The 27,398-nt window shown below is 36.9% G+C and overlaps 1 protein-coding gene across 1 annotated transcript in view; it reads left to right on the top strand.

Moving 5' to 3' along the window:
- Positions 1–18,865, top strand: part of LOC121379868 (neuronal acetylcholine receptor subunit alpha-2-like) — a 60,408-nt gene extending 41,543 nt beyond the window's left edge. Inside the window, exons 4-7 of the mRNA XM_041508528.1 lie at positions 8,778–9,232; positions 10,639–10,725; positions 16,798–16,916; positions 18,409–18,865. Coding sequence (XP_041364462.1) covers positions 8,778–9,232; positions 10,639–10,725; positions 16,798–16,916; positions 18,409–18,855 — 1,108 coding nt within the window. The 3' untranslated portion in view covers positions 18,856–18,865. The remainder of the gene's footprint in view (positions 1–8,777; positions 9,233–10,638; positions 10,726–16,797; positions 16,917–18,408) is intronic.
- Positions 18,866–27,398: the final 8,533 nt, after the last annotated feature.

Genomic DNA, 27,398 nt, shown 5'->3' with positions numbered 1-27,398 from the left:
TGAACTAGTTGAGTTTATGGCTAATTATATTTAAGAATTCTTTCAAAACAAAGAAAAAACATCATGGCCAAGAGGGGGTTCATCCACACGCCCTGAACCCCCCTCCTGTGATGCACCTGGTAACTGTTTTTCATTTTCTTCAAACAAAAATAATAAATCCTAGCTCAGACTGTGTTTTTGTTTTTAATATCATCTTATTTGTTAACTATAATGACTGTTTTACATAACTTGTAAAGTTGTATTTCACACAAATACATCCGACTGTTTGAATCTACTACTAACTTATCCAATAGAGACCTTGTAATAAATGGAGATTATTATTTGAATATAAAAAGAAAGAAATTAAAAAACATGTTTTGGAAAGATGTTTTATACAGTTGGGAGTTAATTGAACAAAAACAAATTTTGGAAAAAATAGAAGACATTTTAAGCTCAAATATTTGGTACAACAGCAATATAACAATAAATACAAAACCATTCTGTTATAAAAATTATTTAGAAAAGGGAATAATATTTATAAACGATCTTCTTGATGAAGATGGAAATTTCTTTACATTTGAGAAATTAAAAAAAATATATAACGTAAATTCACACTTTTAAGCATAGTCATCGCTTATAAACAGCATTAAGGCATTTATAAATAAAGCAGACAATGTTAGAAATGGCCACTTTACATTGCTAACTAATCCTGTATTTCTGGTAAAATTTAATATTATTCTTAAAAGTCAAACAGGTATTAAAGACATGTATAAACTATTAAATCGCGAAATTATTACACCAACATCACAAATAAGATGTAGAAACCAAGGTTTTGCTTTTGACTCAAAAGAATGGGGAAACTATTATAGAGTGCCTTTTTGTAAGTCTCAAAGATACAACTTTGATATGGTTTCAATACAGAAATATACACCAGATACTAACACCTAATATTTTTTTTTACATCAAATTAAATACACAGATACTAATGAATGTACGTTCTGTAGCAGTTCACCAGAAACATTAACACATTTATTTTACTATTGTAATAAAGTGACTGATCTGTGGCATGCTGTTGTAAATTGGATTTTAACCCCCACCCCCACCCCCACCCAAAAAAAAATAAAAAATAAAAATAAAAATAAAAAAAGGAATTCGAATAAAATTAAATAAAACAATTATTTTATTTGGACAAGTAGGTGATATAAAAGACATATTTATAAACTGGCTGTTAATAAATATTAAATATTATATATACAAGAAAACAAATGGAAAGAAATGAAATAAATATAATAGCTGCAAAATAAATACGAAATAGAAAAATATATTCTTTTTTATAAACTGTAAATATGAAACGTATAATACAATCTGGGCACCATGGAAACGACTCTTCAGTCAAGAAAGTAATTTGATGGAAGAAAATAGAAACAATTATCAAGCGAGCCCTTGACGTGAATTTGACATTATTACTTATCACTATAATTACTACTATAACTTCTCTTTTTAACAATCCTTCTTTCTAAACTTATATATTTATTTTATGTCCCCATTACATCAACCAGCCTATTTAAATATATTTCTATTAACTAGTCATTTATAATGTGTTATTAATATTACTATCTACATGTACATATGCATTAATACTAAATATATCATTATCTACATTATTTGTTTAAGTATTACTATTACTATAATCAGCGTACTACCACAATATGTATGTACTCCTAGTATTTAGCGTGTATAATTTAATTCATCTTCTGTGAGGCGATGAAACAGGGCACTCCAACCCTAGCATCGTCAAAATGAGCTGGGGACAATACAATATTTAAAAAAAACAAAAACATTACGTATGTGGTGTTACACTCCTGACATTCCAGGAACGAACTCATATCTAAACCACAGCACACGAAACTTTATATAATATCATTCACTATGAATGTTATAATGGCATTCATTATGGAAATTGTATTAATTAAATGTTTAAAACTATTAACAAACCTGTAGCTTTACTGAACAAAAAATGAAGTAAATTCTCAATGAACACATTTGTATTGCTCGTAAACGAGCAATGAAACCAGAACTGATATCTCTTAAGAACTGTTGTCTATACAAAATGCACTTTGTCAGTAAGATGAAAATATTCAAGAACCCATTTGTTACCTACTTGTACGAGTAACGTATGTTATGTATAGTTCATGTCAGGAGTGACGCATTCAGCTACAGATATTATTGTAGGACTTTGCACTTCAGTAATATTAAATAAGACTATATGTATTTTGTTGTGATTAGTAATAACATTCTGATATGCAATTTCGTTAATAGTTCATATTTTTATGTATAGCAAAAGTGGGGATTGCAACTGGTGACGAAAGCTGTTTGACAAAAGAACTTCAATTAAACAACAATTTTAATTATTATATCTAATATATTCAGCTAGTATTAATTAACTTTTAAAACTTATCTAATAATTATACAAATGTGTACTATAATGATGCTGAAAATGTTACACACCTGATATGAAAATAAGTGGGATCTATGAAATCACGAGGTAGGAATATGTTTTTGTTTTTGATGATGATCCTCCATCTAGGGCTACCGCACTCTAGTGAAATAGAGAAACACTTGAGATCAGACAACACAAGAGGCGGGAATACCCAAACAAAGAATGAATGTTACACTCCTGACATTTGAGGGTACCTGACATTATTGTTGCAATGAAAATACAAAAATGTACGCACAAACATTACAAGCACATGAATTTGCAGGAGAGATATATGGTATTTAAAAAAAACAATTGCCGTTGAAAAAACACCACTTAACTTTCCTTTGTAAAGATGACACAAACCTTTGATGAGAATAGGGGGAAGCGTTTTCAGGACCTGTCTGTCGATCTTCAACATTCAATATATCCATTTATTTTGTAACAGGTATGAACAGAAACACCAGTACACTCCACAAACCATTGTACTGTGTCTTATTTTCAAACAGCAATCATCAGAAATGATACTTCCAGTTGCCATGTCACGCGAAAGTGTAACAGTCCAAATAATGTCCAAATAATCGTCGTATTTTGTTACACACTCTACATCTACAGATGAAACATGACAAAAGACATTTTAAAAACTGGATTAATAAATAGTACTGCTTTTAAAGCCACATATGTGAAATGCGACATTTAAATTTCATTCTCACCTTTCAGGGTTATTGTCTTTCATAGCAATGACAAATGAAAAGCAGTAGGTATGATAAGGGTCATTTTTGTCCCCCAAATAAATGTCAGAATGTCATATATGATATATGACTCCTAGTCAATGATATGCCATTTTCTAGATGTCAGCTGCTATGGGAAGGGAAATAAATGAGGCCTTAAACGGGAGATCCGTATTCTTGAAACAAAACACAAAACAAGCCACAAATGTTAACAAAATGTATTATTTTTATAAATTAAGAAAGATAAATTGGTTTAAATATTTTGTTGTGTTTAAATAATGAAGACTGAACACGACTGCGCTGATACATTTCTGACACTTTGAAATTGGCAAAAATGGCTAAAAACATGAATTGAGCCTAAAATCGAACACTTTTGACACCAGATTTATAATACTTTCAACACATAACACAGAAAAATATGTGTAACACTAAAACAGTAAAACCTTTATTTATGTCCAACACCTACTTTTAAATCCAAATTGTTAATTTTGTTTCCTCGATTTATTGGGGGCCGCAAACACATTGCTATCGTACCTACTCCTTTTGTTGTGCGGTTCCAGTGGAGATCAGCATACTTTTTGTCATACAATCGCACTACAGGCCATAACTTAATGTGCAACATTAACTTGAAAATGTGAACACTGGGATGAAAATGGAGAAATAGCTATTCAAAACCCCAGTCACTCCGACGTTGCAATTTCCAGCTATCAATGCATAAACGGATCTATTCATCTTATAAGTCCAGCGTTAACCAAATCTAATACAAATCAGTTTACTAAATATATCTGGCGATTTCCAAAGACGGGATGGATAAGGCTGTACAACTATATGAAGTGAATGGATTGCAGATGACGTAGGCTATCGACTTTGTCCTATACCGACAACTATGGTGAACTCCACGACTTCAGAATGAAGCCGATATCCTACGTCACTGATCAGCGATAAGTTTAAGGCCGCGTTGCATACGAAACTGATAATTGGTATATAAAAAGCTAACGTTTTAAGCTAAGAAAGTAAAATAGTGGCGTCTAAATTAAAGGAACATTCCTGAGTTTGCTGCATTGTTTAAGATGTTATCGACAAACGTTTAAACGATTATAATTACACACCAAGTATATTTTTCTGCATAACATATTAGTGGCTGTATATTGAATATGTTTCTGATCGTTCTAATATTTGTACTAGGTTAAATTTCATTTTATTTCCTAAAATATTATTTTTTTCGTACGTACGGAATTATTTGAAGACAAAATCCAGTTTGGGCTTCTTAGAAATATTAAGACGACCAGAAACACATTGAATATACAGACACTGATGTTCTAAACAAGAAAACATGTTTAATATGTAAGTTTAATCGTAGGAATATTTTACTAGTCGGAAACATCTTACAATGGAGCAAACTCAGGAATGCCCCTTTAAATATAATGTCTGTAATTTAAAAATATAGTTACTAAATTAATTGTCTGAATATTATCAAACTGTTTGTATTACTGATAATATGTGAATGCACAGCCTCCACACTAAACGTCCATGGATTTACAATGTGCTGAATAGTAAGTCCCCTACCAGGACAAATGACTTTCAAAATATATATTACAGTACCTTCGATCATCATGTGATGTTGTGCGTTTAGACATTTCAGTCGTGAATTGTCTCCCCAGTTCTTTTTGAGCCGTTTAGTCTCTGTAGGTCTAAGCCATTTTACCATATCGTTTGAAGGTTCTTCACTAGTTGCATGTAGTTAAGACATGTTTATCAACGCTTTCACGTGAATATGACGTCCATATTGAACACAGAGATATGGTACATGCTTTTAAAACTGATTTTAAAAACCGAAGTACATTATATAATGGTATTTGATCTAACTAATGTGCATTGAGTAATTGTATGGTCTGTTGCAAAAATGAAATTTGTTTATGGAAAAACATGATTAAGCAGGCGCGTGTGTGTAGGAAATTATGCAATGGGGTGGGGGGGGGGGGGGTCTAGACTGTGTCGAGCGAAGATTTGTGCGAGGGTCGGGTCAACCTCCCAAGGAAATGACCTTGAAAAAACCAACTAGCTTTGGGCATTATGGCCTGTTTGACTAGCCCTCTTGTATGCCATTACCCATCTAACTTTCCAGGAATATAGGAAAACCCAGACGAAATGATGAGAAAATTATGCACCATTTCTTGGTGCAATATTTTACAGTGTTATTGCGTTCGAAATAATTATTCAGGGCAATGCCTAGCCTGTAATAAGTGGATTGGCTAGGCAGTACAAACAAATAATCTTGGCAGTACAAACATAAGATCAAAAATAAGAATGATTTTTGTGTTATTCTATGGGCGCAATTGCTCACATTTGCGTCCAAACTAGGTTAGGTATTTACTGTTATTGCCGAATGCTAATTAATGAGTATTACCGCGAAGCACGTGGCCCATAATAGTAGACGTTTCGGGTCATCACCCCCACCTGCCCACCATCGGGAAACAATTTCTTACGTTTAACAAGCATGGTTCGAACTGTAAATATCCACAAAATCATCCCAAGTTCGTGAACGCATTTTGTTTTAATCAACTAAACTGTACACAATTAATCGTACTCCTGTATGCATGGCATACTTCATCTCATTGACTCTTTCGGATTTGCGGAAACCACTTTGTTTTGTTCGACTGATGCCTAAATCAAAATTTATACGACAGCTCTGAGATGTATTCTTTAATTGAATAATGCCCTGGTGTCAACCTGAAAACTTTTAATTATATTTATTGGCGTCTGGATCCTCGCAAAACCTGTACACCGCTGTCAGCGTCTGTCATCCCGAGCTTGCCAAGACTTGTTGGTCTGAGATTTATTATTTTCGCCTTCGCTGAGGACAACTTTAAATCGGATCTACGGAGTCTCCAAGGGCCTATTGGATTCGAGTTGGGAAATCGCCACCACTCACTCATCTAATCCAGTGTAGCGCTGGGTTTCTCATCCGGGTCAGAAACGGCCTGGATTTAACAACTCGACAAACATATGACACCTCCCCCAGGAGAGTGAGAGCCGAGTTGGTTTCGTGAAAGACAATGACTGACCCATTTGGTCTTGGCATGCCAATTTCAAACCATGACGAACGAAGAAAACAGAAAACACGCGACCCAGTCGCCAGTGTATTTTATCGCGAATGATTTATTCGTGATCGGCGGAACATTAGGAATTATATCAGTTTTGGGTCTGGGGTTATCTCCCCGGAGACTTTGTTCGCGACATGGATTCGCTCACTTGATAACCTCATAGGAGGGCGCTATTTATTGGGTTTATATACGATGTCGTTAACAGATGGAATGAATAATTATTTTGTTGAGACTAAAATTGCGTTGCGTCTCTCAAAGACAAAACCAACGCAATTGTTCAATTTGATGAATTTATTCAGGCCCAGTAGCAATTAGAAGACAGAGAGATACACGGCAACACAGAGCACAACCCACTAAAACACACGCAGTGTACAGTATTAACAAAACTAAAGTAGATACATTCATGACTTAAATATAAGGATACACAAAACATCACATTATGATGAACGTATTGTATATACAGGTTGGAAGTAGAAATTGTTCAAAATATAATAGTTATGTTATTTCGTCGTTTGAATAATTATGATAATCTAAATCAATAAAGTTACTCTTATACAAGTACATGTATATGCCAACAAAAATCGACAACAAAAAACAAAACAACAAAACAACAACAACAAAAAAACACAAAACAAATACACATAAAGCAAAATCAATGAACAGCAGCGGCTCTTGAATGCATTTTGTTAACAACTGGATTTTGATAAGTGACTAAACATGTAAAATAAATTAAATTGTATTATTTTGCAATATTTTGCACACACACACACACACACACACACACACACACACACACACACACACACACACACAAAAATCACTTTCTATTTTACGTGAATTTGATGCATTAGGTTTTTAGTATACGTTTACGTTTAATAAAAATATTGCTTATGATGCTACTGCAAATTGTTCAAGACTTTTATAAGCTTATATACGAGATATCTGTATACAACGAGAAAAACTGGTAACAGTTGTCGATATTAAAGCAATAAAATACAAAACAAAATAAAACAAAATAAAACAAAACTGGTAACAGTAAGCAATAAAATACAAAACAAAATAAAACAAAATAAAACAAAACTGGAGCAACAGAGCTATTGCAGATGAAAAGCATTTTAAAAGTTTCTGTTGCTATAATTATTTTGTAAAGCAGTTAAGTTTCGAAACATCACTGGACGGATTAGGTTTTTCGTTAACGCTACGTTTTTTTTTAAATAAAAAAGAAAGGGAAAAAAGAATAAAGAAAGGAGGTAATTTAGAGAAACAAAATTGACAACAGGCGTTTATTGAATTACCAAGGATAACTAGGTTGCATTAGTCCAGCTGTTCTGACACCATATAGCCGGGTATGAAAATATGCTGACTGCCTCGTTAAATAAAACATTAAATTTTCTTGTATCTATTTGTAGACATTAATGACGAGTTTACTGTCGCACATATCTGTTTTGCCATCTCAGTTTCTCGTCGGCGATAAAGAACAGTAAAGCCTCCTTTAATGTCCAAATATGTGTTTAAACACTTGTTTGTGTTTAGGATCCCGGACCCCTAAATTTTGCGACAGTTACAATTGTATTATATATTAATTTTCTTCTTTTTTATGATCCCTTGGCATTAAGCCTAATGGCATCGACCCCCCCCCCCACCCCCCCCCCAAACAAAAAATTTAAAAATAAATAAATAATAAAATAATAATAATAATAATAATAATAATAATAAATAAATAAATAATGGATGTTATGAATCCGCCACTGGAAGAGATATCTAATTTACTATTGCGGTAGTTAGTGAAAGTGATGACAGTGTTGTGGCCTTACACCTACTGGGCCAATAACATTCATATTTGGGTGAAAGTCACCGCATGTCTAACCACATACTACCTTTGTATTTTATTCCATATTACTTTCGTTTGGTCCTATGTGACATCTTTGTATTTAACACAGACAGTACGACGCATTTTTATTTCAGTGTATATAAAGCCCACATAATGGTATTTGTTTGTTTGATGTTTTTGTTTATTTATTGTGTGTGTGTGTGTGTGTGTGTGTGTGTGTGTGTGTGTGTGTGTGTGTGTGTGTGTTTGTTTATTCGGTTGGTTGGTTGTTTTATGGGGGTTTTGTTGTTTTTGCCACCGGTTGGGCAGGATATGTGCATCTTTCGCGAACACCTTATATCATCACTGTTTTTGCAGTGATCTATGAGTGCGTGTCATCACAACTGTATACATTCCATTAAGCTCTATCCTTTGCAAGTTTGTATTTTCAAAGTTAGTCTTGTGAAAGGCAGTCCTCCTATGGGCGGTGCAAGAGCAGTTCAACACCCTGTTACGGATCTCCTAAGGAAGTGATGGCCCTAAGGACGAGTACCTGATAGTGGATCATGGAAGCAAAAACGACTTTGCTTAAAGTCCTTTTGGCTTTCTTATGCAGAGATACGATTTTCATATCGTTATACGGTTCTGTCGTTGAGATTAGTTTTGTTCTCTTTCAGTGCTGACGACCGCCTGGATGAGCACCGCGACGCCCTGGTGGTCGTGGACTACACGGGAGATCTCCTGTGGATGCCGCAAGCCATCATCAACAGCTCGTGCGCCCTCGACACGCTCTACTTTCCCTTCGACGAGCAGGTCTGCTCCCTCAAGTTCGGCTCCTGGACCTACCATGGCGGCAAGCTCAACATCGACTTCATCGACGGCATGAACAAGATGGACGTTAGCGAGTACATCAAGAGCAACGAGTGGGACGTCATCGAGAACACCGGCGTGCGCAACGTCAAGTACTACACGTGCTGCCCGGAGCCCTACCCGGATCTGACGTTTAGTCTGAGGCTGCGCAGAAAGGTGGCGTTTTATGCGTTCATCCTGATACTGCCGTGTGGGTTGCTATCTCTTCTGACCATGGTCATATTCTGGGTCCCGCCAGAGTCTCCGGCAAAACTACAAATTGGTATGTATATGTATGATGTTATCGGGTTGTTGTTTTTTTCTTTCACGGGTATAAAATTATTTATTATACAACATTTAGTGAAATGTCTTAAAATATCAGAGAAATAAAAGTGTTATCAGTCACTCAGTGATGATAACACATTTTAGAGTGAATATTTCACTATTTCACTCTAAAATGTGTTATCGTCACTATACAAAGTGTTATCTTCACTGTAAGAAATCCGGAGCTATTTTGCTACTGGCATTTTAAAAATAAAGGTAAATTGCCAAAAGTTATATAATAAATAGAAAAGTTCATGTTTTTTGTCAAATATGATTTATATCTCATCTCGTGAAATTTGCAATCATGTCAAACTCGTCGAGCAAACGCGACCCGTGAGATATGATTGCAAACTTCAGATGAGATATAAATCATATTTGACAAAAACATGGAATATCCTCTTATATATCACAGATCTATGTCTTTACTGGTTTATACTCTTAGTGTTGTCCTTAATCGTGCCTGCTGTAAAGTGGTCGCCTGATGCGCGGGTGTTCTTTGATCGATCCCGGTCGGTGGGCCCATTGGGCTATTCTTGTTCAAGTCAGTGCACCACGACTGGTATATTAAAGGTAGTGGTATGTGTTACCCTGTGGCTCCCCGACTGGTCCAGCCTCTGGCCATGCCAGAGACAGAACCGGGGGGGGGGGGGCATGCCTGAACCTTAGTGGACATAGGCATGTTAAAAATGATCTAAACCTAATGTTACCCTGTCTGTGGGATGGTGCACGTAAAAGATCCCTTGGTACTAATAGAACAAAAATGTTGCGAGTTTCATCTCTAAGACTATATGCCAAATGACCAAATGTTTGACATCCAATAGCCGATGATTAATAAATGTGCTCTAGTGGTGTCTTTAAACAAAACCAAACCTTAATGTACATCTACTTGCATTTATATATTGCTCTTAACTATTACATTAAAATCCAATACTAATAAAAATGCAAACATATGTTTATTCACTGTCGTTGTTGTTGTTTTGAATAATAATAAAAAAATATATTTCAACAATATGCGAATAAACCAATAACGTGTTAATACGGTACTCCCGTGATCATTTGTGGAGGGATGATGAATGAATTACATTCAGTGTATTATTTTTAAGAACAGCTTCTGTGCACCTCGACAAAATGCCCATTTATATGTTCAATGTATTTAAAAAGAAAAGAAAAACAACAAACTTATAATTATTTATGCACCTTGGCGCTACCGTATGAAGTGAGATGTCAAATTTTAGTTATTTGCTTTTTTTCTAAATATGTTATCTTCGTTTGTATTTTGCTACACAGCTATTGTGGTGAAATTTATTTTGAAGGTACCGTGATTACTAATATTAGAAGGATATATCGCCATTTTGTTGATTTCAGGAATGAACATATTTCTAGCATTCTTCGTGTTATTGCTCCTGTTAACGGACTACACCCCTAGAGCTTCAGCCTCCATTCCCTTAATAGGTGAGTATGATTTACACCTAGCGGGGTCATATGTCTGCATACGTCAGAATATCACCAATGAAGCAATATTTATCACAGATGTTACAATTCGTTTAAAGGGACATTCCTGAGTTTGCTGCAATTTTTAAGATGTTATCGACTAACAGAGCCTTTTTAAAGACATACTGTCACGGATTTAAGGACCTTATTTGTCTAAAATTAGATAATAAATACAAATTACATTAATTGTTGGAAACCAAATCTAGCTATCGCATCACCGTAACTGAACCATGATGGAGTGAAATCCATGTCAACCCTCTCGGCAATTTTAGTTTTTTAATTATGGACCATTGCTATAATTCAATTATTATTACAAAATATCATTATAAATGGAGTATGATGGTTATGAAGATGGTTGAATAAAGTTCATTTATGGACAAATCAAATTATTTTTGTTCAGGTAATACTTTGTTAGACCATTAAATAGGTCAGTGGTCTGTGGCAATATGCCGTTAATGATTGTAATTACATAAAATAAAATATTAGTTGCTCTATATTAAACATGTTTCTGATCGTTGTAATATTTGTACTAGGTTAAATTTAATTGTATTTCCTAAAATATATTTTTTTCGTACGTACGAAATTATTTGAAGACAAAATCCAGTTTGGGCTTCTTACAAATATTAAGACGACCAGAAAAATATTGAATACACAGACACTGATATTCTAAACAAGAAAATAATATATTTAATATGTAAGTTTAATCATGGAAATATTTTATTAGTCGGAAACATTTTACAATGCAGCAAACTCAGGAATGTCCCTTTAAGACATAGATTTAGTCAAGCAATGTGATACTCTCTCAGTTTCTTCAAACAGTTAATGCATAAGCACTGAACTAATAATCACAGTACTATTACAAAAACGAAAACCTTCTTTCGTATTTAGAAGTTACATTTTTTAATTTAAATGTTCTGTTCATCAAATGAATAGTAAAATTGGTCGTTATAGAAATATTGAACGTGAAGTTAGGACCTGCAGTCTCTGTGACACTAATAGTGTTGAAGACAAATTTCATTTTATTTTGCAATGTCCATTCTATTCTGATCTGCGTGTTTCGCATATTAAGCAGTATTACTGGGATAAAACCGTCTGGATTTAAACTAATTACACTTTTACGTTTTTAAAATTTAACTGAATTACGCAATCTTGGAATGCATTTGATCCAATCTAACGGCCTCAGTGGCGTCGTGGTTAGGCCATCGGTCTACAGGCTGGTAGGTACTGGGTTCGGATCCCAGTCGAGCCATGGGATTTTTAATCCAGATACTGACTCCAAACACTGAATAAGTGCTCCTCAAGGCTCAATGGGTAGGTGTAAACCACTTGCACCGACCAGTGATCCATAACTGGTTCAACAAAGGCCATGGTTTGTGATGTCTTGCCTGTGGGAAGCGCAAATAAAAGATCCCCTGCTGCCTGTCGTAAAAGTGTAGCCTATGTGGCGACAGCGGGTTTCCTCTAAACAAAAAACAGTGTCAGAATGACCATATGTTTAACGTCCAATAGCCGATGATAAGATTAAAAAAAGTGCTCTAGTGGCGTCGTTAAATAAAACAAACTTTACTTTTTTATCCAATCTAACAAACACAGAGAACTTGCGTATTAATTCTAAGTTGTGTCCATCCTAAACTTGTTATTTCCCTCGTCTAATTCTTCCTAACCTATAACCAGCGCCGTAGCTAGCGGGTTGTGTGCGTGTGTGTGTGTGTGTGTGTGTGTGTGTGTGTGTGTGTGTGTGTGTGTGTGTGTGCAAGGGGGCAGTTTCGGATTTTTTTCTGGGCAAATTCGGACAAAATTATAGAAACTTAAAAAGAATACTCTTCTTAACCGGAGTTTTAGACTTTTAGCTACTCAGTTAACACCCTCCCCCCCCCCCCCCCCCCCCCCCCCCCCCCACCCCCGCACACAAACAAAAAATCCTAGCTACGGCCCTGATAACCCCCCCCCCCCCTCGTAAAAAAAAAAATAAACCCCACCCACACACACACAAAACTGAAAAAATGTATCTTATAAAAATGTTAACACAAAAAAAAAAAAATTCGGACAAAATTATAGAAACTTAAAAAGAATACTCTTCTTAACCGTATAAAGAGTTTTAGACTTTTAGCTACTCAGCCATACTCTACATGCATGGCTGTTTATTATGCATTTCAGCACGACAAACTATATATATACATCTTGAAAATCGAATGCTTTCGTCCAGGAGGGGACGGGGAGGGGGGTACTGGAGTGGCCGAAGGTCCGCGTTTCTCTTCTTGACAGATTGTCCAAGACCTGACGGGGGTGAGGGGTGGGGACGTATTTAGCGAATATTGAGTAGCATCACACTTTAGCTAGTTCTCGTCACAGCCAGTGCACCACGACTGGTATATCAAAGCCCGTGGTATGTGGTATCCTGTTTGTGGGATGGCGCATATAAAATATCCCTTCCTACTAATGCAATACATGAACCAGGTTTCTTCTCTATGGGTGTCAAAAATGACCATATGTTTGACATCCAGTAGCCGATGATTACTAAATCAATGCGTTCAAGTGGTGTCGTTAAATAAAAAACCTTCGTCGCACTTTAGAAGTGGTAAAGTGCTCACCGGATTTGTTGTCGTTGTAGAGCTCTTTGAGCCATTTCTCGTTCCAGTCAGTGCTCCACAACTTGTTCTAGCAAAGGCTGTGTTATGTACTGTCATTGCTGTGACATATGAAAGATCCCTGGCTGCTAATCGGAAAGAGTAACCCATTACGTGCCGGCAGCAGATTTTCTCTCTCTCATTTTCTGTGAGGTCCTTAACCATATGTTCTATGCCATATAACCGTAATTAAAACACGAGGAGTGTTTCGTTAAATGAGACATCCCTTCTTTCCTCCCTTCACACTTTAGAAGTGATTCAAGGGTAAAAGTAATGAATCAATAGCTGAAACCAAACTATGTGAAATGATGTCTTAAATGCCAGGTGCAGTCAGTGTATTGAAGAATAAACACTGGAAAAGTTTTGTTTAATGATACTAGAACACATTTGTATATTGTTGTATTAGTCATCGGCTACTGGGTATCAGACATCTAATGATGATGACATATAGTCATAGAAACAACCTGATACATTTTCCCATTAGTAGCATAGGATCTTTTATATGTACCTTCACAAAGACAGGACAGGACATACCGCGGAACTTTTTATATACCAAACACTGGATGGGACGGGGAAAAATCCAACCAGAGAATTGGTCCGTCCATGCGTTCGATCCGACAACCAAACCACCTCAGATGGGCGATCTAGTGATTGAGCAACACCATGTCCCCTGTAGGCCCCCTACACATTCGAATGATGTCCTGTACAAATATACATTCAACCATCCAAATTTAGGTTAGTTTGCTTACAGCATTATATTATAACCAAGGGCCAGGAGAGCATACCAGAGGCGCACTACCAATCATGAAACCCGTTACCAATATGGCATGGATTGATACTATGTACAGAGTATGAATTAGCCACTTGATCCAGGTCGCCAAACAAGCAGTTCTATGGCGCCGCGTAGACTGTGTTGTAGAAGGGCAACAGACGGCTAGAAGCTGAAGTCAAACGACAGGGCAGAACCTGACTGGGTGTGTAATAGGCCAGACGACGGTGATGCCATTAACTCTACGGTATTAGCTCGTTTTTGCATATCAAACATGCGATCCAATCAGCCACCGCATTTTCACTTTACCTTTTCCATTAACGGCCTTACAAGAATTCCGCGGATACTTTTGGAATTCCCAAGATCTTTTCTCCTTTCGTTGTGTGCTTTTGGGAAACAAGATTTCACACTCTGTTACTACAAGGAGGCATACTAAGGAGAAGTATTTACCCCGGACGCTTACACGAAAAATCCATATCTATGTAATTAATACGGCCCGAGCACGGTTAGCTTCCCGATCTGCGCACAAATAAGCCAAGATTTCTTATCTACGCCAATAATTCGGCGTTATTGGTGTATTCGTCGAGAAAATTAAATGTTATGGTATTTCTATTGATTCGCGTTTCAATGCATAATTCAATTGATAGACCGGTTATTCATCTCAAGGGTAAACAAGCTTATAACGTAGACTGTGCCCTCCCTACCAATCGAAGGACGTGGTAAACGGACGTCATCGGACGAACATGCCGCCTTTATCCAGTTACAAGCATCAGACTGACCTTCGTTTCCTCAGTGAGCTTCACTTGACATCATTCGAATAAAAGGTTCTGTCAATCATTTGTTCTGAGCAAGTAGAGCATTGATCAAATACAGTTTTCACTCTTGTTGCCCTTTTCGACTGCGTCTCGAGAGTGCGTCTTCCGATGATGCACTTTTGATTACACTTTTCATATCATGCGAGGAATTTGGTGATGCTGATGAAAGACGAAATTTGACGAAAAAAAACACATAAAAAGTAAACTTATTTGGGATTTTTTGGATTTTTCTTCCTGTTTTTTTTTTCTTGAGTTCACATCCCAATCGAACATTTGAAAAATATCATTTACGTCTTTGATAACAGCGCCATGTAGTAAACTATAAAATTGCAGGAATAAGACACATTTAAATAAATATGCATCTAAACGATGTTTGTGTATATTAAACATGTTCTTTAAGTTTAACAAATCGCATAATATCAATATATTCTATTTATGTGTTTACATGCTTTGTGGTGTAGCGTGTTCGTGGGTTTCCGTTCTTTGCAGATTCCCCGATAAAATATTGGACATTAAAATGCTTAAATCAAATAAATATTCAAGCACTGCAGTGTGGCGTGATATAACATCGTCTTGTTGTCTCAATGTCATGAACATATGTGATTAAATAATAACTTTAAAAAACCCAAAACTAACACAAAATAAAATAAACAAACAGACAACACAACCTTTTTTATGGAACTCTTAAAGGTTTTTTTTTAAAGCGGATATCAGATATTGTGGACAAACAATGGCACGACTAACACTAGAACCATGATAAACACATCTGAACACATTGAAGGGACAGTCCTGAGTTTACAACCATTGTAACAGCTTTCCTACCAATAGAGCCTTTTCGATGACGTAACATACAAATTAAATACATTTTCTTATTTAAAATATCAGTGTCTGTATTTACAAGGTGTTTGTTGTTGTCCTAATGCTTGTAGTAGCCCAAACCGGATTTTACCTTCCAATAATGTCGTATGTACGAAGAAATATATCACGAATTAAAGTAAAATCTGAGTACTACAAACATTAGTATAAGACCGCAAACACATTCGATATACAGACACTGGTATTCTAAACAAGAAAATGTATTTAGTAAGAAATAGTAGTGGCCAACAAGGCTCTGTCATCGCAAACATCTTACAATGGCTGCAAACTCAGGGATCGATCGTAGGCGGACGGGGATCGATCCTAGACCGACTGCGCATCAAACGAACGCTTTACCACTGGGTTACGTCCCGCCCCTATGTATAATAGAGTATGCTATAACCAAGCCTACCATCACACGGAGTTTTCGTATCACTTGCTTGTGAGACGTTCATATACTTCCTATCTGTCACCGGCCTCGGTGGTGTCGTGGTTAGGCCATCGATATACAGGCTGGTAGGTACTGGGTTCGGATCCCAGTCGAGGCATGGGATTTTTAATCCAGATACCAACTCCAAACCCCGAGTGAGTGCTTCGCAAGGCTCAGTGGGTAGGTGTAAACCACTTGCACCGACCAGTGATCCATAACTGGTTCAGCAAAGGCCATGGTTTGTGCTGTCCTGCCTATGGGAAGCGCAAATAAAAGATCCCTTGCTGCCTGTCATAAAAGAGTAGCCTATGTGGCGACAGCGGGTTTTCTCTAAAAACGGTGTCAGAATGACCATATGTTTGGCGTCCAATAGCCGATGATAAGATAACAAATCAATGTACTCTAGTGGCGTCGTTAAATAAAGCAAACTTTACTCTTTTTTTTCCTATCTGTCTGTCGGTCTCTTCGTCTATCTGCTTTATTCCGCCACACGCATCTCATTGCTATTCAGCTAACACACTGGTTTATGTTATTCAGGTTCTTACTTCTGCCTTAGTATGATTCTGATCACCATGTCTACAGTTCTGGCGTGTATCGTGGCCAACATGTACTTCAGAGGAGTTCGGATCAACAGAGCTCCCAGGTGGCTCAGATCGGTATGACTCACTATTTACCATCATTAGGTTTTCTTTTTGTTTTTCTTCTTTTAAAAATTTGATGTTCTTTTGCAGACATTTGAACGATAAAATCATAACCATATTCGAGTCCATGGGATGTTTGGAAAAAGTAGTAACTGCATCTATTATAGTCACACGTGTTACGAGTTGTTTTTTTTATATATTTTTTTTTTCATTTTTTATTATTATTATTATTTTTTTTTTTTACTCAAATATGTTCTATCCCCTTCTCTTACAACGTTTAGTCTCAAAATACCTCAGTATACAATTTTATTATTTATGTACAACACTAAGCTAAATTCAAAATCGAACATTCAGTTCCAGTTGATTAAACAGAATGCTAGAGATAAATTATGAGTTGCAATTCCATTCTTGAGACTCTAAATTCCGGTCAAAGTAATTTCATGATATCTCACAGCATTCACTGAAGTTATCTCTGATATAATAGCTTATTTTTCATGATATCCACGTTTCTCTGTCATTTTGGTAAAAAAAACCATTTGACAACTAAAATCTGTGCTCGTGGCATATGCCACCAGAATGGCTGGATACCTCGTTTGGTTTTATCTCTACTCGCGTCAACCCAGTATTGTGTAGAGATACGACGCTATTTTCATTCCTCGTGGAAACGTACTGAGAACCAATCTCACATTTTCAAATGAATGATGTTCTAATCTCGATCATCTCAGCAATGCCAGTAATGCCGTCTGAAACGATTACACTTCATTAAGTCTCTGCCGACGGTTCAAAGGATGTCTAATCTATGTCTCATCAAATGATGGAGCTTAGGTGTTCAGAACAGCGCGCATGCCTTCAATCCCATACTTCCGCGTTTGATTAGTCGCATGGGGAAGAGCATTCCTTCCTTTTTAATGCTTCTTTTTTTGTGTGTGTGTGGTCTTTTTCTCTTCCTTTTTTTTTTTTTTAATTTTTTTTTTTTTTTTTGAAAATGGAAAACAAATTCTGAGCTTATTGGGATTGATGGTATACAAGGAGGTTCGGGGGGGGGGGGGGGGGACATAATAGTTGGTCCGAGGACTTTCACAGAGATATTCTATGGTTATAGGGTGTATTTGTTTTTTAAAACAATTTCAACAAACAAACAAACATACAAAAAACACATAAAAAACATACAAAAAAAACACAACAACCCAAACGAACCCACAACAACAATAACAAAACATTTAACTGAAAGCAAAACCCCAAAGAATGCTTTCTATAAGTTGTTGTGGTTAAGCGCTAATAAATCCGGCTTACTATGCTGATGCTAAAACCGCGTTTTTTCGTGCTACCTGTAGCTTTTCTACTCTTTTTTTTATATTTTCCGTTTTTTTTCTCCTTTATGATTGTCATCTTATTCTTGTTTTATTGTTGACTACATGCGTTGAACGTTTTTAGCTTTTACTAACAGTACTGTTCTTAAAGAAATCGTATTATTATTTCTTTAACATTTGTATCGTGTTGTTTATAGTGCATCATTGACGGAATTGCCCGCTTTCTGGGCATGAGAGAAAACGTCATCGAGACTACCACCAACTGTGCGACACCCAAGAAGACGTGGTCCTCGTACGTGACCAGCGAGTTCGACAAGTCTGACTCTGAGATGGTTTACGCCCGGGTCCATCTTCTTGACATGGGCGTCGACTCTAAGTCCGAGTTTGGAACCGACGACTCCTCGTGCGGGCCCTCGCCAGCGAAATTCCCCACCGCTCCAGATCCTCTTCTAGAGGACATCTCCTCCATTAGGGAGTACATGGACCGCATCAGGGACGATGAGATCCTTCAGGAGGAGAGGAAGAGGAACGTCCGGGAATGGAGGATCATAGCATCAGTGGTCGACAGGATCTTCTTCGTAGGTTACGTCTTCATTAACGTTCTAGGAGTGACTCTTATATTCACTAAAGGGCAGACTTTGTGATGTACGCTTGTATGGGTTTTGTTGCATGTAATGCATTTTTGTAATATATATATATATATATATATATATATATATATATATATATATATATATATATATATATATACTGAACAAAATAAGACACTTCCGCTAACGTTGCTTGAACATAACTTGATGAAAACAAACCGGGGGAATAATTGTTATATATGCGTTTAAAGAGTGTTCCATGATGCAAAAATCATGGCCATAGGTTAACAGAAACTGGGAGAAATTTTGACCAAGTGTGGTAGGGGTTAAAAAAAAACCCACCCACTTAATAACGGGTATGACCACTTCTTGAATTCACCACTGCAGTGCATCGCAGGCGCATAGAATTGACTAAAGTGTTGATTTCTGCCTGTGGAATATTGTTCCATTCCTGAATGAGCGCTTGACGGAGTTCGTTGACGTTAGCGGGTGGGTTGGGACGACGCCTCAATCGTCTGTCCAGACTATCCCAGACATGCTCGATGGGGTTGAGATCAGGACTTTTAGCGGGCCAGTCATCAATGAAATCACTGTTATTTGTCTCTAGCTGTATGAGAGGTGGCATCATGCTGAAAAATCGAGATGTTGGCGTTGTTATGGAACAGGGGAATGACGTGATGAGCGAGAATGTCATCGCGGTAACGTTGAGCATTTAAATTACAATCAGTGACGACTAGTGGTGAACTATAACCATGGGCAATGGCTGCCCAGACCAGGACACAACCCCCACCCCCGAAACGATCTCGTTCAAGAACACAACAGTCAGCATAGCGTTCATTTCTCCTACGGTAGACGCGCACCCTGCCATCACCACGTTGTAAAGAAAATCTGGATTCATTCGAAAAAAGAACGGTATTCCAGCGTCGCCGTATCCAACGAGTGTGTACACGTGCCCAATTAAGACGAGTTAGACGATGACGTTGCGTTAAAACGCATCCGACGATTACGAACAGTTTGCCCACTGATTTGGTTATTATGAAGCCCAGGTGTGTTAGCAGCAGTAGCAGTGGCAGTTTGGAATCGATTGCGCAAATGCGTGTTCATGATATAGCGGTCTTGACCACGCGTTGTAACACGCGGACGTCCACGTCGTGGCAAGTCGTTGGTGCTTCCTGTCGTTCGAAATCTTACGCGAAGATTTCGTGTCGCTCGACTAGAACTCCCAACATGGCTTGAAACGTCTTCTGTCGACATGCCAGCATCAAGCATGCCAATCGCCCGTTCGCGTAAATTATTGGGTATTCTTGGCATACTAAAAATGCTTCAATGTAAAAAACGTTAATTTTTTTACAAATTTTGAAGCGTTTTCGTTCACTTGACAACAATGTCAGTAAGACAAGTAAAACAAATTGACCGAATACTACACGGGACATGTCGAACCATGCATGCACGTACAAACTGAATTTCACGTTGTCGACGATTAACAGTGCAAAAATAATCGATAAAATTCATGAATCCTGATAATACAGCTCAAGGCTAATACTACCTATATAATTGCCTTACACAATACATTCTTTAACACAACAAATACTATATGTACAAATCGGAAGTTTCTTTTTTTGTTCAGTATATATATATATATATATATATATATATATATATATATATATATATATATATATATATATATGGGGGAAGGTAGCAGACCCATCAAATGGGTATTTGATTTGAGTCGACTGAAGAATATTAAAATATTTATTCTATGACGATCAGTAATAAATATGTACATATATTGCTTGTGATATTTGATGTGTCATACAGTTTAAAAAGAAACATATTACCATGCAAAGAAATAAAATAAAATAAAATAAAATAAAATAAAAATAGAAAAGGAACACAGGAGATTCTTTTCCAGACTTTTCGAGACTCTGTGACAACTATATTTATTTTACTAGCAAACATTACAGACGACCCTGTTATTTAAATATGTTTGTGTATATACTTGTAATTAGTACATGTTAGTTTCTTGGAATTGTTAATAATATTTTATATGTATCAAAAACCCTTGTTGTTGTTTTCTTTATATTTTATACTTTGTTCGTATTATATAATCACGAATTACCATTGATTCTCTTTTTTAAAAACGGATGAACGTTTTTTCCACACTAATTAATTTGATAAATATTAGTATATGTTTTAATTATAGGTGGGGTTATAATGTGAATTTATAATGACATCCTTAGCATCGACTGGTATATTCATAAATTAGATCTAGGGACAGTTGTTTTATCAAATGAAACTTTGATAGGACACAATCATAAAACTAGTTTCTCGCATTTCTGTGGTCTTTCTGGTGTTTTACCAAGTATTGTTTAACTGACAATATGTCTGAACAAACCCTATTTAGAGTACAGGCCATCACATCAGATGTCAAATGCATCCGATCAATTATTCTAGTTTGCATGTATCTGGCATTATAAATCAAAATCTCTCTACCTATTTAGGACCAGCATAACAGCAAAAGACCTTTAATACGCAAGTTCCAAAGGGACGCAGTAACACACATCATGGCTTTTGATATACTAGTCCAGAACAGGATTTACTCGGGAATTACTGTTCTCCTATAATTGGGGCACTAGACAGAAGAAGACGTCTGTTTCATTTAACGATACCACTCGAACACATTAATTTATTAATCACCGGCTGTTGGAATTTGGATGTCAAACATTTTGGTAATTCTGACATATAGTCTTAGAGAGGATATCCGCTACATTTTTCCATTAGTAGCAAGGGATCTTTTATATACACCATCTCACAGATAGGACAGCACATACCACGACCTCGGATATACCAGTCGTGATGCACTGGCTGAAACGAGAAATAGCACAATGGGGCACTAGACCTATTTTCCCAAATGTTCATTCGACTCTGTATTGTTCTGAAATACGGGTTTGATCATGAATAAAAGGTTTGTCGTTGATATTTAGATCCGATAACGGATTTGCCTTAAATAGGTTTTCAGAAATTGTGCACAGGGCATATATTCTTGAACTTCTAACACCTACTACCATTAAGTGAGATAGTCTTCTCAAGCAAGTACAGAAATACGAACTCAGTACCTTCGAGATTTAATCAGTCTGATATGACCAATGCCCCATCGAGACCGACAGTGTCGTAGAAGAAATAGCACGCCCAATCCATCTGATTGGAAACTTAACAAACAGAGCATCCAAGTTTATTTCATTTGTACTATTGAGTTGACCCATTAAATACTATTTCTAAAGCGCTGTGCTAGTAACTTAATTTACGGCTTCATAAATCAAATATTGTTTCAACTGATTAACCGGTTAGTGGCCAAACACGATTGGAATATCTGAGTGCGCCATGTTGACACAATATCACATGTTGCCGACTAGCCGGGACTCCGTGTGTAAATTCATAGACTCGAAATAGTGGAGTTTTCGCGGACTTGCCGATAGGTGTGATTGATGAGAGCTTGTTTACTCCTGCAGTCTAGAGAAGAAACTCTAGGCGATATATGAGTGCGCATGCGGGATTTCAAGGAATTTCTCAATAATATTTAGTTATGACATTTTTTAAATTATTTTCTTTTTCAAGTTTTGATATTCTACAATAATTCCAAACTAACCAGAGGCGACCTGATGTGTCTTGCTTCCTAAGCAAGGTAGTATTCTGGGTATTTTGTTTTACATTTCGAGGACACCGGTCTTGTTGTATATCACATATCCATTTGCTTTTATGACTTTTGTTTATAGTTACCACCGGTTCATAAAATATTATGAGTCATCGATCAAATACTTGACTATTATTACTCTGTCCTGGATTTCCCGACTGTCTAGTAAGTCAATATATATATATACTCTGTCAAAAAAGAAACGCATAGGCAAACTATTCATGGAATTATCTCTTTAATACAAAGTGGCATAAGTTCGTTATTTATGATCGTATTACAGTCACATTTGACATGAATATGTGACAATGTTCTTGCTATGGACTGACGGCAGTGGAGGCGTGTTCGTCGCCAAACAGCGTAGCACGAGGGCGCTGAAATCAGTACCTTGTGTGGCCACCAGCAGCAGCAATCACTGCTCGACATCTCCTTAGCATAGACTGAATGAGTCTCTCAATTCGGGCACGTGGAATCCTAGCCCATTCTTCTTGCAGTGCATGTGACAGTTGTGGAAGCGTCTGAGGCTCCGGGTTACGCTGGCGTACACGTCTGTCCAGTTCGTCCCATAGATGTTCAATGGGGTTGAGATCTGGCGATCTTGATGGCCATAGCAGCACATTAATGTTCTCATTCTGTAAGAAATCCATTGTTACGCGTGTCGTATGCTGCCTGGCATTGTCCTGCTGAAAGAGTTCTCTCTGTCGATCCAAAATGGGAAGCAACCTTTACTTTGAAGTCTATCTTCTACTACAGTTTTGGTAGATTTTTTCTAAAACGTGGTACAATGATCATGTGATGAACCCGCCATAAACTAATAGAGATATATTTTGGAAATATAGAATTTTTACATTTTCGTTGTATGGTTTTAAAATATAATTAGAAAATGTAAAAAAGCTTATTGTCGAGTTTTAATCGGATAGTTCTGACACTTCGTATTATGATTCGCTGGGGCAGTCTTCAGATATTAGGGAAATTTTCAATTTGTATTAAATTGTTTGGACTGTTCTGAAAATTAGTATACGTATCATCAGGTAGTCTCCACAAACCGATGGAGAACTATTTTGATTTTTGTTTTAATTTTTGAATCTTTATTAAATTTGAAAGTTTAAATACAAATTTAACATTGAAATTTTTTAAAGTCTATTTGCTCCTATATTTTAAAATTTAAATAGACATTTTACCCCCGCTATGACCGTCAGTGGAGCTTTTCTAATACTGATTTGTCTAGTATATATCCGGGGAACCAAACATGGTAGAATGATCACCTGGGGAATTGTCCATAAAGTAATAGAGATATATTTTGAAATTTAGAATTTTTATTATTTTATTATTAGAGTTTTGATGGCACAGTTCTTAAACTTCGTGTTATGATTGTCCGTGGCAGTCTTCAGAAACTAATAGAGAAACGTTTGTTTTGTTTAACGACACCCTAGAGCACATTGATGTTTTACTCATCGGCTATCGGATGTCAAACATATGGTCATTTTAACACAATCATAGAGACGAAACCCGCTACATTTTTTTCCATTAGTAGCAAAGGATCTTTTATATGCACCATCCCAAAGACAGGATAGCACATGCCACGACCTTTGATATATCAGTCCTGGTGCACTGGCTTGAGCGAGAAATAGCCCAATAGGTCCACTGTCAGAAACTAATAGATTTAAATTTTAAAACTTTAAATGAAAATGAAACATGACAAAATTGAAAATTAAATACTGGAGCTCTTTTTTTCTACTTCATATATTTCTACTTCTGACAATAAATGTCAAATGTGTCCTACATTTAGTACAGGCACGTGGTGGCATAAATAAGTCTAAGAGAAGTCTAAATACAATAAGAAATAGTTACATTTGAGCAACAAAACCGTTACCATAATAAACAATTGTATCCATGCACAAAACAGAGTCAAATGGAAGTTTGGACAAGGTCATGAGAGCTATCATGACGCCAAGACATGTGTTTGATTTATAGCTGGATTGCTACTACCCAGGACGATACATCCTTCCTATATGTCTGCAGGAGGACTGCGTTCAGCACATAGGTTATACAAGTTCCCAATGATATTCTTCTTTAAGCTCTTCGAGTCCATCAAATATTGTTTGTTTTATTTGTTCTGTCTACGCAATGCGATATTAAGAGGCAGAAAGGAATCTCTTCTGTTTTTTCTTCTGCTTCTTCCATAAACATATTTGCTAATAGCTTTTAAAAACGTGACGTTTAATTTCGGCTGCTTTTAATCCTGTTCGGACAATGTGTACTTTTTGGAAACACTCGAGATTGGAATTGGTTTATGCTGTCTTATTTAAACTAGCTATTTGCGCTGCATTGGCGTGCATCGCTTGCACATAAAACGGGTTCCATCCGGAAGATATTGACTCTGCTTGATTTGTTAACCGTGCTCGTTTATTGCCTTTGATTGCGTCCGCCGTCCCGCCTGACGTTAGAATACCAAGAACACTATTAGGAAACCGGATGACGAACTCTTACTTCTTGAAAGGTTATCACCCGTCAGTGCTTTATTAAGTAAACAGGATTTGAAAATCGATCATTTGGAGCTTTTCAATGGAGTACCCCCACGATGTCCTGACAGGTCTCGATGGTTATTGCCTCACATTTAATTCAACAGCCATCATGGCGATTGCACGAGCGTTGCAGGAAGCAGACAAGATGCTTCGAATGACTACCGGCTAGACGAGGTTTTTTTAAAGTGCCTTTTAGCGATATATCTTTCAAACCATCTCTTCCCCCCCCCCCCTCTCTCTCTCTCTCTCTCTCTCTCTCTCTCTCTCTCTCTCTCTCTCTCTCTCTCTCTCTCTCTCTCTCTCTCTCTCTCCATCTATTTCTGCTACATAAATTACATTTCGTGTAGCAATAGCCTTACCATACAAAATATATCTATAAAAACACTGGACAGATAGCATACCGTTCTGTATGCAAATGACATAGTGACACTGCGTGTTTTCTTCAGATCATCGCAAATCCATGGCGTCGACCCCGGTTCTCGCGTGGAGCCAAGCATCGCTAAAGTGGGACCATATCTTTAAAACGCATGGCGTCGAAGACGGAATACTAAACAAAGGGAAAACGTGCGGGTGAATCAATTGGGTGACTCTCCTAACAGACCAGGTCTATATACTTGGCATTGCTGTTCCGGAGAATTCAGAAATATCAGAGAAAGGGACATCACATTGCAAGGAACATTTTATTACAGGATCTTTTGTGTGAAGACTGGCATCCAACCTATTAACATTATAATAAAACAAGTCTATGCATTGCAAACGTCACGTGGGTTGTAAACAAAGTAGGAAGTCCTCCTATACACCAAACGCATAACAGTGTTAAAGCGCTCACCTAATGCATAGTCGGTCTGGGATCGATCTCCGTCAGGGGTTCCATTGGGCTATGTCTCGTTCCAACCACAACTGGAATACCAAAGGCCGCGGTACGTGCTATCACTTGCTACTAATTGGAAAAAAAAATGTTTCCTATTTAAGACTATATGTTAAAATTATCAAATGTTTAAAATCCAATAGCTGCTTATTAATATTTCAGTGTGCTCTAGTGGTGTCGCTAAACAAAACAAATCAACTATAAATTTGTCTATAATTTATGAGGACAATCGCGACATTACCAAACCATCAATTTGACTCTTTTGTGTAGAACTACGATTTTGAATACGGTAGCTCTCTTGTTATTCAGACTGCATAGCAGTAAAACGGAATGCGTTGCATATTCACACTTGTTTGGTAAACATATTACAAGGTATTTTTATTTTTATTTTTTTAATCTAAATTTTCTTTGGTCGTCTATATGATTTTGAACTTTGCAATTTTATTTAGACGAAACACTTCAGAGAAGATAACAATCGCATCAAAGTATTCACGAGGTAACTGTTTTCTAAATTATTGACCGATGACTTACATAATTAATCCAGTATCTGAAATATAACGGTAAATAATTCCACACATTTTTATCAGGGTGATAATTCAGAGAAAAAAAAAAACCACATGTACAATTTATGACTGTTTAACTCCATCTGCTGAAAACCACAAACTCCATGGGTTTAGTTTCTTTTAGTTGATTAAAAACCATATGGTGTGTGAATCGACATACACGTTTTATAGGGACGGAACAAATCAAACGAGAATAGTATGATAATTCTACTGGGCGAAAACAAATGGCCGACGCGAAACCACGGCAAGACAATTGGAAAAGGGGAAAGTCGCGAGGCCGGCTTTTTTCCCCTGAGTCAACCTCGCGTCATTAAGGTAGAAGTTTTTATTAATTCCCGCGTCCCCAGGGCTATTCACCTATCGTGCTTACATTTTACCTCATCGGCGGGAAGTAAAACATCAGTGTTTTTTTGCGTAATTAATTATTCATTTCCCTCAACACTACTATGTCAATCTCCGGGGTCGTCCAGTCTGCGATTTGGGGTTATTACCCACTGGTCCCCGCGTAACACCCAGTGAGAATCCGTACGGGAGTCAAATGTCCCCCACGTACACTGGAGTGGCATCAAATGTTTCAAGGGAATGTCGCTCGTTAGTGTTAGGTTTGGGCGATATGTCAGCAGGAAAACGCCCTTTTTATATTGTTGTTCCTTTTTTTTTTCCATATTTTTTTTTTTTTGGTCTTCTTTTTGTTTTGTTTTGTTCTTGGTGTTGTTGTTGTTGTTGGTGTGGGTTTTTTTTTTTTTTTTTTTTTTTTTTTTTTTTTTTGGTCCGACCATTTTTCCAGCCCAAAAACACATGTCAGGAAGTAAGCCTTTCTAGACTTGTTTTTTGTTTTTTTGGTTTTTTTGTTTGTTGGATTGTTGGTTTTCTTTCTTATTATTTTTAATGAGTTTGGTGTTTAAAAAAAAAGGTAAAGGTTTATGCCACTCTCACATTTTAAACCCCCG

The sequence above is a fragment of the Gigantopelta aegis genome, chromosome 8, assembly GCF_016097555.1.
Source record: "Gigantopelta aegis isolate Gae_Host chromosome 8, Gae_host_genome, whole genome shotgun sequence".
In the NCBI taxonomy this organism is placed as follows: domain Eukaryota; kingdom Metazoa; phylum Mollusca; class Gastropoda; order Neomphalida; family Peltospiridae; genus Gigantopelta; species Gigantopelta aegis.
Note: the sequence above shows the minus strand (reverse complement) of the source record. Positions and strands in the feature narration are given on the sequence as shown.